The sequence below is a fragment of the Mastigoproctus giganteus genome, chromosome 2, assembly GCF_048544385.1.
Source record: "Mastigoproctus giganteus isolate SK-2022 chromosome 2, ASM4854438v1, whole genome shotgun sequence".
Taxonomy (NCBI): Eukaryota; Metazoa; Arthropoda; class Arachnida; order Uropygi; family Thelyphonidae; genus Mastigoproctus; species Mastigoproctus giganteus.
In genome coordinates, this window is record NC_143576.1 from 100,927,510 (window position 1) to 100,944,673 (window position 17,164).

At 36.9% G+C, this 17,164-nt stretch overlaps 1 protein-coding gene across 1 annotated transcript in view; it reads left to right on the forward strand.

Annotated features, from left to right (window-relative positions):
• Positions 1-17,164, forward strand: part of LOC150089465 (uncharacterized) — a 1,372,165-nt gene that overhangs the window by 289,751 nt on the left and 1,065,250 nt on the right. Inside the window, exon 13 of the mRNA XM_090389992.1 lies at positions 7,624-7,677. Coding sequence (XP_090246118.1) covers positions 7,624-7,677 — 54 coding nt within the window. The remainder of the gene's footprint in view (positions 1-7,623; positions 7,678-17,164) is intronic.

A 17,164-nucleotide genomic window follows, 5' to 3' on the forward strand; every position in this document is an offset into this window, starting at 1 on the left:
ATTTATTTTAATTTTTTGCATGTGTATTTTTTAATTTCAATTTTTAAATTCTTGTCTTAAAAAAAAGTAAACTGCAGCCATTATCAACCCACTACAGGATGGAAGCTTCCTCAATGATTCATGTTAAGGGAAATGGACCATAATTTGCTGCGCTGGTCCAGTGTGGGCAGATTGACTGTATTTAGCAGTCAGGGGCTTGAACCCTGTTCTACTCAAAGAGTGTGTGCTATTGCACTCCCACTCCTGACCACTCGGTTACGGAGTAATCTTTGTTTCATGTAGTGATCGAAGTATTGATAATATAGACATATGCATAATGTCATTGATCTGTTACATTGCATTCGTTCTATAGCACACGAGAATTTAAATTAAGGAATTTCAAAATGCAAAGGCTGTTACCTGGAACAGACATTATGCCTTCTGCAAGAAATTTATACTTCTTTTTGTAAATATTGTACTCTGAGCAACCCATAAGATTTGGAAATGAGCAGTACATAATAAAAATTCTGATAGGTTGAAAATAATTTGTTCTCATTAAACTTCCTTAGTCTAAAAAGAACCTGACCAGTGCTTCAAAGATGGTCTCAATATTAAATCTTTGTTCAGATTTATTGTTTTGCAGTTGGTCATGAAACCCCATTCTGACAGTTAATAATAATTGTTTATGTTATAATGATTTATATAGTGCATCAGCATCAAAGGTTATATTGTGTGCTGTGTGTATTATGTATATGTGTGTGTCCACAGGCAGACTGATTTTCATGTTGTGTGTGTGCTGAAAAACTTGGAACAATTCATTTATGTAGCCTAATCCCTTGTCTGACTTGCCTGTACCCTCCAGTCTCTGTAGGATTCGTTTTCAGACCTCTCAAAATGAGTGATGAGGGGCAAAACCACTATAATATCAGTGGATCATAATTGGTTAAAATGCCACTGGTTGATGTAAGATGTGTATTTTTTATTAATGCTTTGCTGAAAAAATTATTACCATTTCTATTTTCTGTTGTCCTGTTCTGTAAAAAATCCCTATTTAGCTTGGAATCATAATGAAATATTAATGCATCACCAAATTAATATTATTTTAAAGTTCTATATTGCATATGTATTAATTGAATAGGGATCGTACAGAATATTACGTGGTAGTAGCTGCAGATCATAATGACCAGAACAATTGCAGCAAATGTTAAATAGTAACTGTAGAAAAAGTAAGAATAAGCTAAAACTAGTATTCATATAATTTATAGCAAACTGAAGATTATAACTGACAGATTGAAGTTATAAGAAATAACAGTAAGATAGAATTAGGCAATTAGTTGGTAAATTAAAAGAGCAATGAAAGAAAGAGAAAAGAGCAATTAAAGAAAGAGAAAAGAGCTTGCCTGGGCATTTATCAAATTATTATCAAATTTATCAATATTTGAATTATTATTAAATCCTTTAATTCTTGTGACTGAGACAGCTGCCAAGGCACCTGCCTCAGTCACAAGCATTAAAGATTTAATAAGTTCGTATAGTATAAGTAAGTTGGGACATGCATTTCTGATTATTTGTTTTGGAAGCTCATCCTGGCTCTGCTCAGTAGGTTTCCGATTTAAAGGTGCATGTGTTTAAATTAAGTCATTATGTTATTTAAAGGCTTCTTCACTACAATATTATCTTTAATGGAAGGAACATCAGGTGTTATGGGCTAGCTTGCTTTGTTGAGTTGTGAAGGTGAAATGAAGATTAATGTCCATTTTGTGTGTGTGTGTGTGTGTGAGGAAGAAGAATGTTTGTTAAAACTATGGGTCTGTACAAATTAGATTGCTTATTTGTAAACATAAATAGTATTAGTATTGCTCATATGGTGCAAGGAAGTCTTAGGTTTTGCTGTATGAGCCAAAAAAAAACAAAAAAAATCCACTCCACCTCTGTGTTTTACTTCATAGTAAGTATTTGTCCTGGCGACTTGTGAAATTTCCCTAAGCTGTTAACTACCCACATAGGTAGCTTACTCCAGCAGCTGACAACTGTTGTGGCCTTCATCGAGCAAGACAGAAGACAACATTTCGTGCATTAAGGGCATCATGAAAACAGGTGAGTGAAACTGTGTGAAATTGCACAAATAGTGAACATGAGTAAGTTGACCATTCAAGATGTCCTTGGCTTTCGAAAGGTGTGCTGCCTACGGGTGCCCCGACAATTGTCAGAGGAGGACAAAGCAAAATGCATGGGGATGTGTCTGGAGAACCTGTTATGATACAGCGATGAAAAAGAGGATTTTTCTCGCTTGCATAGTCACAACAGACAAAACATGGGTTCATCACTTTACCCCGGGGAGCATACAAGACTCCACGACTTGGAAACATCCACAATCTCCTGTGCGCAAAAAATTCAAAACTGTTCCCAGTGTCCGAAAAGCCATGGCCACAGTGTTCTGGGATCGCTAAGGCATTCTGTTGGTGGATTTCTTGCCGAAGGGAGGAACAATCAATGCACAGCTTTACTGTGCAATGTTGGAAAAACTGAAAGCCAACATTCGACGCAAATGACCTCCTGACAAGCAGCATGATTTTGTTGCACGACAGCGGAACCCCACACACACTGCCCACACCACTTGTGAGTGGCTGCACCGTAATCATTGGGAAACTCTGTCACATCCCCCCTACAGGGTGAGAGTGGGAGGCATCCTCCAAGGCAAAATCAGGACAATGGGGCTTATAAGGTAGTTACCACAATCAATCCTGGGGGAACTCAGCATGTAGTGGCAGATGTTCATAGTCACTGAGGATAGTTTGCTCTCCAGTTGAGAGGAGGGAGGCTATCATTGAGTCTGCTGCTGGGGATACCACTAGAGGAGGAGGAGGGATCCAGGATAGGGTGGTCTTTTGCAGTACTGAAGGGTCCTGTGTTCTGGGAGAGAGATGCTATAAGAGAGAGGCAAGAAGCATCATGTGCATCATCCAGTGAAAATACAGTAGAGGAAATTAGGATTGTCCTTACAAGTCTGGGTGAAGCTGTACATAATGATACTCTTTGTGTTGCATAGCCTCATGGATTTCCACAGAAATTTTGCCTAGACCTTCCTTTCCCCTGATTCTTCATGCAGAATTTGACAAAATTGTGTCCTTATTCATATCCAACTCATCAGCTATCATTCTCATGGTCAAACAATGATTTCTTGCCACAATTTCCCAGAACTTTTGCAACTCTGTCCTCATTTCAAGAGGTGTTGATAGATACCCACTTCTTGGGTCATCGTGAGCATCCTCGCTTCAGTCTTTGAATTGCTTATCTATTCATACAAACTGGTATGACTTAACATTTTATCACCATAAATAGTTTTTAACATTTCATACATTTCTGTTGTAGATTTTCCCAGTTTAAAGGAAAATTTGATTCATTTGTTGCTCTGTTGCCAAATTTTTAAATAGAATGTTAAATCTAACGAAACTAGTTGTTACTTGCAACCTGTCAATGTACAATCTCTGTACCACCATCTGTTGGGGGAAGTTTAAACTACAACATACTATTTCATTTTATTTTCAAACTTGTCGAACATGACTGCAACAGCATTCCATTAACTTTATTGGCACACCCTGTATGTTCAATAATAAAAATATAATAGTAGCTTTTGGGGCGAGGTGTTCCTTCTTCAGCCCCGAAGAAGGGACACCTCGCCCCGAAAGCTACTATTATATTTTTATTATTTTATATTCATTTATTTTACCTGTATTTTAACATATATACCAGTTTTATCTTATATTTTATTTTATATCTTATGTGAATTTTATTTTAATAAAGTTATTTTAAATCAGTTTGTCGGTCGTTAACAGAAAAATGCATAGTGATTTATGTGTCATATGTCATCATCATGCTAGTTATGGTTTTCACTTAGTCTTTATCTCTAAACTTGCTGCTCATAGATTAGGCTTACTTAAACATATACTTAGAGACTTTAGCAAAGTTGTTCTATGTTACTATTAATAAAACATTTGTTCTACCAATCCTGGATTATGCATTTCAAGTACTGCTCAGCTCTTTATTGGTCACATTAAAGTTTTGAAAGATCTGCAATCCTATATCCTCAGATTTGTCTGCTATAAGTCATAATTAAACCATTTTACTTAAATCCTGTGATGATTGGTACACCCATTTTTGTTTACTGCCTTTAAAACATTGATGAATTATACTGGACTTAGCTTTTTGAATAAAATTATCTCTGGTTCCATTGATTATTCCCACCTCTTAAAAAATATCAGCTTCAATTGCCTCCAAGTCCTCTTAGTCCAATAGTTGTAATTGATAGATTTTTCACAAATCATTTAACTTTTCAGCTCTTTAACAGAGTTTCAAAATCATTCAGTGACACAAGTTTGGATGGATACCTTTTCATCAAACATAAAACAGATGCTTACTCCCATTTCTGGAAATCCCCATCTAGCTAAACCTTATATTTTCTTGTTAAATGTCATTTTTATTTTACTTTTATTTGCTAATATGTTATTATTTTTAGTTATATGTTTTTCTGTTAATGCAATCAATAATACAAGTAAATTATTTGGAAGCTGTTACTTCCACTTGCTCCCAAATGTGCTGTTATTAGAATTTATTTCTGTATATACTATACATACTATTTTATAAATACACTTCCATTTTTAATATTGTATATATTAAAAATTTGTTTTGCAAATTTGTAATATATTTTCCTTTTAGGAATTGTATTCTATTTTCTGGTGTTAAACAATAGTGAATTTTTGGTGAATGGACTTTCTCCTAAGGGTACTGAGCAAATTCCAAGTATGATTGTCTATACTAATCATATGACTTTTGGCATGAAGTGTTGAATGGTGTAAGTTGTATTTAAGTCTAATGGCAAAAAATTATACAAGTAGCCACATAGTGGGGGATCTTGACTCTCAAGGCTCTTTAAATTTTTTGCCATTAGGCTTAAACTATACTTCTCTAAAGAGAATTCTCCACGGAAGATAGCGCCATCAAGGAAATCCATCTATGACATAGCAAAGTGTAACTAGACAATATGAATTATCCATCAGTAATGTTACGAGATATCCATGAAAATAATTTTGTCTTCTGGCTGACTTGAATTGGCAGAATTCTCAAATTACTACATAAATCATATTTTGTAAATGCTGGAGTCAGCTTTAACTTGATGTCAAGCTGTTTTTTCTGCTTATACCCCAGGACAGCCACATATATTCAAAGGAGTTTATACCTGTGACTACATGTGGCAAGCATTAATTGTAGAATGGATTTTGACACAGAACACCATATAAAGAAAGCAGATAAAAAAATGTAGCAGTATTTAAAGAAAATATTTCATAATTGTGTACATGTTATGAACCAGTATTGGATCGATTTGAAGCAATCAAAATATGCCAAATAAGGATATTATTAATTTAGTACAATGTACCCTAAATGAATATTTTGCATCGACATTCACACATGAGGAGTTATTCAGAGAGGGGAATGCCAGAGGTGTATTCAACTCTGGCAGTAAGCTAGATAATCTTGTAATAACTGAGAGTAAAGTGGAGGAGAAATTGTTGAAGATAAACACAAAAAAGGACCTGGGGTGAATGGAATCTATCCAGTTATATTAAAGCAGGCGGCAAAGGAAGTAAGCAAACCCTTAGCCATAATTATGAGAGCTTCCCTGGACTCAGGGGAGGTACCCATGGACTGGAGATGTGCAAATGTGACCCCAATCCACAAAGGAGGATCAAAGGGAGACACAGATAATTATAGACTTGTTAGTTTAACTTCTGTTCCAGGGAAATTAATGGAGGCACTGGTTAAAGAAGCATTGCAGGATCATCTAGAGAAGACTTCAGTTATAGCTGGGACACAGCATGGGTTTGTTAAGGGGAAGTCTTGTCTGACTAATTTGATTGGATACTATGATATAGTCACAAAGGAACTGGATGCAAAGAATAACTTTGATATCATATATTTGAATCTTAGAAAAGGCTTTAATACTGTTGCACATGGAAGACTGCTGCACAAATTGGAGCAGTGTGGCATTGGAGGCAAATTGCTGAATCATGTTAGTGGGAGGCAAATTGAATCAGTTTAGTGGGAGAAGACAGAGTGGTAATCAATGGACACTGCTCTTCGTGGACTATTGTTATTAGTGGAGTCCCTCAGGGTTCAGTGTTGGGTCCATTGTTGTTTTCTGTATTTATAAATGATATTGATGATGGTATATCAGGCTTAATGTCCAAGGTTGCAGACGATACGAAGGTTGGTAGGGTTGTTAATGACACTAATGACAGTACACTGCTGCAACAGGATCTAGAAAAGTTGAGCAGATGGGCTGAGAGGTGGCAAATGAAGTTTAACATTGACAGATGTAAAGTAATACATATGGGAAGCAGTAATCCCAGAGTAACATATCAACTCTGTGGTATCACACTGATAGTGGTAGAGAATGAAAAGGACCTGTTGGTAATTGTGGAGGCAGATATGAAGTAAGGCTTAAGTTTTGCAAATTACAGTGTCTGGAGACTAGGCACTTGCGAGGTGATCTGATTGAGGTGTATAAAGCCTTGAATGGTTTGTGCATGCTCAATGCGCATGGGATTCTTCCTCTTGCTCAGAATAATCGCCTGAGAGAGCATAAATTCAAATTGAGGAAAAACGGTTGTAGGATAGATGTGCAGAAGTTTGCCTTTAGCCAGCGGGTGGTTGATTGGTGGAACAAACTTCCATCTGTCGTAGAAGTTGATAGCTTAAATAGATTCAAGGAAGAACTTGATAAACGTTTGGAGTGATTGTTTGTTATTGTTATTTGGTTTTTAGGAGCATTAGTAACTAAGGCCATATTGCTCCAGGGATATGCGGTGGTCATTCCCTGACCTTTCCCCATCCTGTGTATTTGGTGGTCACGGGCTTGAACACCGCTCTGATCAAGAAGCGTGTGCTATGCACTGCTGCTCCTGCCCACCCTGCTACGGAGCATTTGCAGTGAGTGGATGGGTGAAATAAGGGGGTTTTTTTTTGGCTTATGCTATATAAGCTTGCTTTCTTGCATCGTGTTTTTGCTAATGCTAATGCTAAAAGATAACTGCATCAAATAACACTCTGAGAAATATGACAGCCTTTGCAGAATTAATGGAAACATTATTGAAATACTAGAATTTAGACAAATTTACATATAATTAAACTTATCAGTATAATCTATAAATGCATTCACAATTATTGGCAGCTGAGAGAAAAAACTGATATGTCTTGTATCCTTCATAGGGATGGTAACAAAAAACAGACATCATCACCATATGAAAGCAAATTCAAATTCATGTGAAAAAAATGGAAACAAAAGTTTATTTTTATCCTTATTGATAAACCTAAATGTCTCTCTTTAATTTTAAATTTTTAACTTAAAAATATTGGTTATGAAACAACAACTAATTAATGTGTAGAAATTTTTTACTGCAGATTGTTTTGTTATGATATCCTATAGAAAACAGGGGAAATCAAAACAGAAAAATATTATCCTCATACTACTGGCATAATACAAAGGTGTTTCCTGTAATGTTTTACTTTTATCTGTATACAGTGTGCATGAATTTTTTGTTTCATGAAAACTGTTCGAAATAAAGATTACTGATTTAACTTTCTCAGGGACAGAGTGGGAAAGATGGAGAAAGGGGATTTCCTGGACCTTTAGGAAACAAGGTATTTCTTTTCATATGAATTATTTCACTTCATATCATACATATTTCTTGTTTTTCATGTCAGTGTCATGTAACGTAAATCATCATCTTTAAATTCTTTTATAAATTATAAGTAATAGTTTTGTAGATTTTAAAGCATAATTTTGTGAAGTGTAGACTTGTTTAAAGTGCTCAATACATGTAAACTTTATGTTCATTTTGCAGGAGCTACTGAATATTCTTAAAAAATATTCTGACCAGCTGCTACCAGAACAATTGAGCTCGTTGTTTTGTAGTAACAACCATAGGATGACCAAAATGGTTGCAGATGAATTCCATCATCGTCATCCAGATATTTCAGTTATCCTTCCAGAATGCAATCAAACCGATGCACTTTTATGTTTATATAGTGGAAAACGTATAATGGATGTGGTTGTAAAGATGGAGTGAGTGGATGAGTGAAATGAGAAGGATGTGTGTGTGTGTGTGTGTGTGTGTGTGTGTGTGTGTGTGTGTGTGTGTGTGTGTGTGTGTTTTTTGGCTGATACTATATAAGTTTGCTTTCTTGCATCATGTGCCCTTGCTAATGCTAATGACAGCTAGCCCTACAAAGTCCGTATGCTATGTGGCACAAGAAGAGGTTTTGAATTGAATCAGTTTAGTGAATACCCAAGAATAAACTCTTTCATCCTCACAATATTGTAGCATTAGTGTGAGTAGTTCTATCTAGTTAGTATATGGTGTATAATGCTAGTGCACAAAAGAGGCTTACATTTTATGATGGGATATAAGAATAGATGTATAATGACCCAACTTTTTGCAATATATGTCATTTAGTGAAGAATGCCTCTTCTTGGACAGCCATACTCACTCTTAGAATATTACACTGTTACAAAATAATTTTGTTTGGTTGTGCCAACAACAGCACTAGTGCTGATAAAGGGCTAATGAAGTTGTGGAATTGCACGTTTTCCTTTTATGATGACAATCCCAAAACGAATGGTTGTCAAGGCTGTCAAATGTGAAAAATTGTTAAACATGAAAGGTTGTTGATAGTACTGTAGAGTACCATTAATAGTTTGAAAGCTGACATCTAAGATTATTTTGACTTCAACCATTGAATATTCTCTTGTCACAGATTATCTTGTGGTTAGTCCCTTATTAATAGGGTGCGTGTTTCTTTGCAGTAAGCATAAACCGTCCTCTCCCATTATGAAGTTTGCTCTGCTTTCTGATATGTATTATATACTCTGAATTCAGATCCTGCATCCATAATCTCTGATTGCACCATGTTTCTGAAATCTCTAATGTGTCAGCATATGTTGATTTAATCAATAATTTGGATTTTTCCAATTTCTAGACTGCTAAAATTATTATTCATGCAAGAAAAAGTTCTCACGTTCCTGGTATCTCCAATACATCAAATTTAGTTGCTCAAGACAGAAACTTTTCTCATGGTCATAACACTAAGTTCTAGTATTCACTGTATTAGTCGGCGCCTCCGTAGCCAGGTGGGAAGGAGCAGCAGTGCGTAGCACATGCTTCTTGATTAGACCGGGGTTCGAGCCTGTCACCACCAAATACGGAGGATGCGAAAAGGTCAGGGAATGACCACCGCATATTCCCGGAGCAATATGGTCTTAGTTGCTAATGCTCCTAAAAACCAAACAACAAACAAACAAACAACTGTATTAGTCATGAAAAACCCCCTAGCAGATCTTGTACTTTTCTTCCTGCTTTACAAGATACAGCATTTTGCATAGCCTAGTAGAGCAGTTTTGAAGTATAACAAGATTCAGTTTTGCCTCTGCATATGGTGATCTTTAAACTATTACTCTATGTCCTCCCCCACTCCAAGCTAGTAGTTCCCCAAAAAAACCTAACACAGCTTGATAGCATTAGAAAATATTCTTAGACCTCTTCTGTTCAAATGTGCTCCATCTGTGCTCAACCAATCCCTTCTTTTCACAAGTATAGGCCTAAAGAAAAAATTTTCACCACAAACCTTATACAATCTCCTCAGGCAGGAATTGATTGACAAGTTAAGGATAATCCAAATAAAGAAATGTTGAAAAATTAAGATTATCAGCATAGGCATAATCCATTTTTTTTTTTATTGGCAGGCAAAAATGTGGAATTGGATTTTCAAAGGATTAAAGTCCACTGAACTTTTCTGTCACCATTGGAAAATAACCTGCAAACATTAGTATTTAATATGGTAAGAGCTTATTAAACATAGCTCAAGTCTTTCTAATCAGTGGAATAACTGGCTCTCAAATGCTTTTAGGATTGAACAATCTACTCTTTCAATGAGTTTGTTAACAAAAGAAAACTGCTTCAGCAGCTGAAACAGAATACATTTTGTTCATTTATAGAGAACACGTAGCAAGGAAAATGAATTTAAAAAAAATTTCCCGAGTTACCCTGAGAGAAAGGGAAGTTGCGAGAGAGAGAGAGAGAGAGAGAGAGAGAGAGAGAGAGAGAGAGAGAGAGAGTCAGAAGTAGAAGGGAATCATCAAGAAAGAGAAGAATGATGATATCCAGCTCAGGACTCTGAGTATGCCAAGCCCATACTCACTAGATGTGAGCCCCTGGACTTGGTTAATAAACCAAGAGAAAGCAAGCATAAATAATTTTGATATCATATACTTGGATTTCAGGAAAGCTTTTGATACTGTTGCACATGGAAGACTACTGTACAAATTGGAGCAGTATGGCATTAAGGGCAAGTTGCTACAATGGATAAAAGGATGGTTGAGTGGAAGAAGACAGAGAGTAGTAATCAATGGACACTGCTTTTCGTGGACTAATGTTATTAGTGGTGTTCCCCAGGGTTCAGTGTTGGGCCCATTGTTGTTTTGTATATTTATCAATGATATTGATGAAGGTATATCAAACTTAATGTCAAAGTTTGTCGATAATAAAAAGGTTGGCAGGGTTGTTAATAACAGTAATGACATTATGCTGCTGCAACAGGATCTGGAAAAGATGGGCAGATGGGCTGAGAGGTGGCAACTGAAGTTTAACAATAACAGTTGCAATGTACTGATTATGGGTAGCAGCAACCCCAGAGAAATGTACCAACTGGGTGGTGTTACACTCGGGTAGTGGAGAATGAAAGCGACCTGGAGGGTAATTTTTCAGTCAGATATGAAGTTTTCTGAGCAATGCAGACAGGATGCTAGAGTAGATCATAGGGTCTTGTCAATGATATAGTGGAATTTTTCTAGCAGGGATAAGGGGTGATTATCCCCTTGTATAAGGCAATGGTCAGGCCAAACCTTGAGTACTGCGTACAGGTTTGGAAGCTCATTTTAGGAAAGATGTAGAGAAGGGCAGCAAGACTGGTGAGAGGAATGAAGGGTTCCTCTTACCAAGAAAGGCTTAAGTTCTGAAAATTGCAATGTCTGGAGACTAGACACCCGCGAGATGATCTGATTGAGGTGTATAAGGTCTTGAATGGGTTGAGCACGCTGAATTCTGATGGGATTCTTCTTCTTGCTCAGATTAAGAACCTCTGGAGGCATAAATTCAAATTGAGGAAAGACAGTTATAGAATTGATGTGCGGAAACTTGTCTTTAGCCAGTGGGTAGTTGATTGCTGGAACAAACTTCCCTCTATCGATGTGGAAGTTAATAGCTTAAATTGGACAAACTTTTGGAGCAAATGGATGTGTGAAATGGAAAGGGTGTTTTTTTTTTTTTTTTTTGCTGAAGCTATAGAAGTCTGCTTTATTGCATCATATGTCTCTAGTAATGCTAATGCTAATTTCTTCTAATAATTTGTCTGTGCCTTCCTTAAATTCAAACTTCCATAACACGAGTTGGAAGTTTGTTCAAATATACATCAGTTATTAATATAATTGATCAAGTAAGTTTTAGCCCTGGGGCTGAGCAGTTCCCAAGATATATGCCCTAAAAATTAATAGCTTCTAATGTTCCATCAATAGATTTTTTTTTAAATTACTGGCTCCTTGTCTTCCTTAGCTTGAGCATAGAGTGATTTATTTGTCCAAAACAAACATGCTTACCAGTGTATTTGTTTTGGGCACAGGTCTGATTTCTCTATTTGAACAATTCTTTTCATTCAAAAGTCTTGTATTTCACTTCCCATGTTATCTCTAGTTTATGGTGGGATGAAAAATAAAAGATTCATTCTGTACATGACTGAAATGTATATTAGGATCAGCAGATTCAGAACAGTAGCACTGGCCGACAAATTTAAACTTTTTTTGTTTTTTCCATATGTGTTTAATAGGGCTGAACATGAATATGACCTTAAACCTTTGCTATCATTTAACAAAATGTGAATTTTTATCAGTGAAAATGTTTTGAGACTGATTTTCACTTTTATTCTCCCTGATTTCACTTTAGTCTTCCCCCAGCTTTCCTGTTTAGACTTTCCTTGTTGTCATATTGTTTTTCTCTGCAAAAAATGTCCTGGTGAAATCACTTTCCATGTTGAGTTGCTGCTCAGCAACAAACATGGAAAAAGACAGATCAGCTGAGTTCAGGGGGAGTGGGAATTAAAATGCAAATGTAGAAAATAAATTTTTAACCTCATATTACAAACTAGTTCTTTATACACTTGCAGTACTTGGCAACGAGTGTCTTATTTGAATTTTGATTTCCAAACACATGTAGTATTATTATTATTAGTAGTAATAGTGACAAATGATGCAAGAAAGCAAGCTTATATAGCATCAGCAAAAAAAAAAAAAAAAACAAAGAACCCCCATACCTAAACATTTCACCCATCCATACCCTCCAAGAATTTGTCTAGTTTTTCCTTGAATTTATTCAAACCAAACCATTCACTTCCACAACAGCAGATGGAAGCTTGTTATGACAATCAACCATCCACTGGCCGAAGTCAAACTTCCACATGCCATTCTGCACCCATCCTTCCACAGCTTAAATTTATGCCCTATCATGCCTGTGTAGATTCAGCAGTAGGAATAGTGCCATTAACATTCAGCTTACTCGGTCCTTTCAAGGCCCTTAAACACCTTGATCAAATCACTCCGCAGGTGCTCAATCAGATCATTCTACAGATGCTGCAATTTGCAGAACTGTAGCCTTTCTAGGTAAGAGCACCCTTTTGTTCCCTTCACCAATCTGCCCTTCTCTGAACCCATTCCAGCAAATCTACACCCTTCTTAAAGTGAGCCCTCGAGACCTGTATACAGTACTCAAGATGCAGCCTAACTATGCCTTGTACAAAGGGATAATCACCTCCTTATCCTTGCTAGCAAAGTTTCTGTATATCATTGAGAAAACCATATGGCAGTCCTGGCAGGATTTCTGCACTGCTCAGATAATTTCATATCTGACTGCACAATTGCACAATTACCCCAAGGTCTTTTTCATTATACACTACCATGAGTAGTGTATATTCACACAACTACACAGTTGATAAATTACTCTGGGATTACTGCTACACCTTTGTGTGTCATCTGCAAATTTAAACATTAAGCCTGATATACCTTCATCAATATCACTAATAAATCTTGAAAACAACAATGGGCCCAGCACTGAACCCTGGAAGACTCCACTAATAACGTTAGTCCACGAAGAGCAGTGTTCATTGATGGTTGAGTGGAAGAAGCAGTGAGTGTACCACTTGCTGTTTTCTCCCACTCAACCATCCCTTTATCCATAGCAGTAATTTGCTCTTAATGTCACACTGCTCTAATTTGTACAGCAGTCTTTTATGTGCAACAGTATACAAATTTTTCCTGATATACAAGTATATAATATCAGAATTATTTTTTGCATTCAGTTCCATGGTCACTGCATCATAGTAATCTATCAGATTGGTTACATAAGACCACCCATTAACAAATCCAGCTGCAACTGCAGTATAATTGCATTCCTGTTCAGATAATCCTGCATTATTTCTTTAACAAGTGACTCCATTATTTTCCCTGGAACAGCATTAAGCTAACAGATCTGTAATTACTTGTGTTGCCCTTTTGGTCCCCTTTATGAACTGGGAATATATTCGCTCATCTCCAATCCATAGGGACTTCCCTTAAATCCAAGGGTGCTCTTATAATTATGGCTAAAGTTTTGCTTACCATTCTTGCTGCCTCTCTTAATATGATTGGATAGATCCCATCCACTCCAGGTGTCTTTTTTATGTACAGCTTCAACAAATTCTCTTCTACTTCATTTCATTTATTACAAAGCTATTTTGCTCCCCATTAGAGTTTGATAAACTTCTGGGATTCTCTTCCCCAAAAAATTCCTCATGTATGAATGTAGATGCAAAATGCCTATTCATTTTGTCAGCAACATGAGCAGGGTTATCAACAGTTAACCCATTGACATCAAGTGGCCCAATGTGATTCAACCCCTTCCTTCTACTTTTAATATAAGCAATAGAAACCTTTGCTGCTTTTCTTCATTCTTTGACCGAGACATCTCATATTCTGCCTTAGCCTCCCTAGCCACCTTTGTGAATTGATTACAGACTAATTTATATATGCCATAGGCTTCTGTATCACATGATAATTTATATACATCCCAGTGTATACAGTCAGTCCTCGTATAGCACGATAGTTGCGTTCCTAGAAACCCTCGTGCTATGCAAAATCGTGCAATATAAACAACAGGCCCTATGGAAAAAATGGGGTTAAGTGCCGACCACCCAAGACTGAACACACATTTGTAACCAAAACATTACCAAACACAATAAATAATCGTAATAAAATACTTACGCATTTTATTACGACTATTACGTAATAAAATATTGCTAATGCTTTTGCTTCTATCGTAAGCAAACTTGTTTTTTGTTTGATTTTCTATCGAAACAGATTACAGCTGTTCCATCTCTTCCAATTCTTTGTGTCTTGGTCTAATGGATTTTAATTACACTTTGAGTTGTTCCTGCTATGAAAGTTGTTTTTATTTTCTCTGCATTCTTTCTAATTCTCGGCGTTGCCTCATTTAGATCTGTAGCACGTGCAATATCACATGGTCTTTCATTTTGCTCAAAGCGTTTCACAATTTCATATTTTTTTCTCTATCGACAGAGGCGGACTGGCCATAAGCCTTACCGGGGAAACCCCGGTGGGCCAGAGGCCGATGTGATTTTGGCCATAAACCATAGTATGAGGCCACTATAAATTTTCCCGGGTAAGAATTTTTGATCCAGTCTGCCTCTGTTTATCGATATTGCTTTTCTTTTTCTCTCTGAATCTGCAGTGTCTTCACCAGGACTCTTCCTTTTCACACCTTTTAAGTATTTTACTCATTTTTAGAGAATAAAGCACAATTACAAAACGAGGAGGCACGCTTGATACACATTAACAAAGCTGGGCGCCTGTAGCAACTGAATAAACAACACCGTAAAGGCTGAGATACATTATTAACACCTCACATTTTACTAAAGCACATTTCGAGGAGTTACTACCATAAAACAATAAAAACAATTTCCAGTTGCGTTTCTGCTAGTGGAATCTGTTATAAACTGGTAGTAAACTCGATCTAATTGCATTTGCGATTATACCAATAGCTGGAATTGTGTTGGTTTTTATGTTATTATGGTGAAATGTGTTTCCCCTTTACTGATGATATAAAAAACATAAATACATTTTCAGAATTTTCTCTTCATTCCTATCGTGTTGTGTTCGGTTGGGGTGATTCTGCGTTCGACTGCTTTCTTGTAAACACAAAGGCGAATCGTGCATAAGCGAATTCGGTTTGTGTTATATAAGATATCGTTCCCCTATTTATAAATCGTGTATGATCGAATTCGTGTAGTGTAAACACGTGTTATACGAGAACTAACTGTATTTATATACTTTTCTTCTCTGCTATGTGTCTGAGTAGTTCATCTCACATTCATTTAGTTCTAAGCCTTGAACAGTATTTCTTCGTTGGTATGAAAAGCCTAATAGCTTCTATGATTACTACACTGAATGCTTCCTATTTAGAATTTGCTGTTGGTAGCATCATCAGTTGGTCCCACTGCATAGAATTTAAAAACTGTCTGCAACCACTGTAGTCACACATCAGTACACTGTGATCGCTTCCACCCAGTGGGTCTTTTACCTGCAGATTCTTAATGCATATAAAATCACTGTTGATAACCAGATCAAGAGCATTGCTTCCCCTTGTTGCCTCTCTAAAACATTGCTGTAGAAAACAGTCATCCAAGAAATCTACAACTGTCTTGCTATTATGTGAGTGACCAACACAGAAATTCCAGCCAACATATGGAAAGTTAAAATCCCCCATTATAAGATATTCTGATTTACTAGCCCACTTTATTTCTCTGTATTGTTGTTTGGTATATTCATCACAGTTGTTAGACTTTTAATACACTCCTACTCTCAGTTTTGTTTTCCCAGTGCTTATATCACACCAAACTGACTCAGCATTGTACTGGTCACTCATGTTGATGATGCGCTGCTTTAGACTTAATATGCTTCTTAACTAAGAGCATAACTCCTCCACCCACCCTGTCCTCTCTATCCTTCTTGTATACATTGTACTCCCCATATTCAAATTCAGCATTGCTTATGTCTGAGCAACACCATGTCTCTGCTACCCCTACAATGTCTGCATTTGATGAGTTAATCAGTACTTCAAATTCGTCAAATTTATTTACAGTTCTCCTAGCATTAGTATATATGCAAGTATAATTATGGGATAACAAAATGTGCAACTTGTACAATGTTTGTGAACCTTTCTGGAACAGCACATGATACAGCCGGGGGGGTGGAGGACATCTTTGTGTGGTGGTGTAGAGAGTGTGAAGAAATTAGGCGCTACTCAGCATTCTGATGGGCATTTATGAGAGTTTGAAGAGTAGGGTAGTAGGGTGGAATAAATAAATACATGTTCCATGATGACCCACACACACACAGCAGAGCCTGAAATCCCCTGCACCTTGCTTTCCAGGCTGCTGCATTTTTCAATAGAGGCAGTGTAAAATCACTTTCACTTCTGCCTTCTCTCATTAATCTATAGGCCATGTATCCCTCCCCCCAAGCTAGCAGTTTTTCAACCCATCTATGACTGCCTTGATGGCATTAGCAAATATTCTTACACCCCCTTCTATTTAAGTGTGTCTCATTGCTATAAAAACAGTCTGTCCTGTTAACAAGCACAGACCACACTGAGAAAATTATACCCATGAGCCCTGCACATTCCCTCCAGGGCCGAATTGAGTGACAAGGCTCTCAGCATGTACTACCTCCTATTGTGCCTGGGCAGAATTGCAGACACTTTCAAATTCATTTTTAACTCGTGACCTTTTCCTAACATTGCCCTGTACTTGTTATTTAAGTCCTCCAACCTCCTACTCTTAATACCATTAGTTGCCAATATTTACAAAAGTACCATCTTTTGTGCCTTCCAAAATGATATCTACTCTACAGTGTCATATACTTTTGCCACTGGCATACATACCCTAGTCCTCTTCCGCTTATCCTTCTTGCGGAACATATTTCTTGTTTCCGTGACAGTAAAGTCACCAACAATAAATGCCTCCTGTGAGA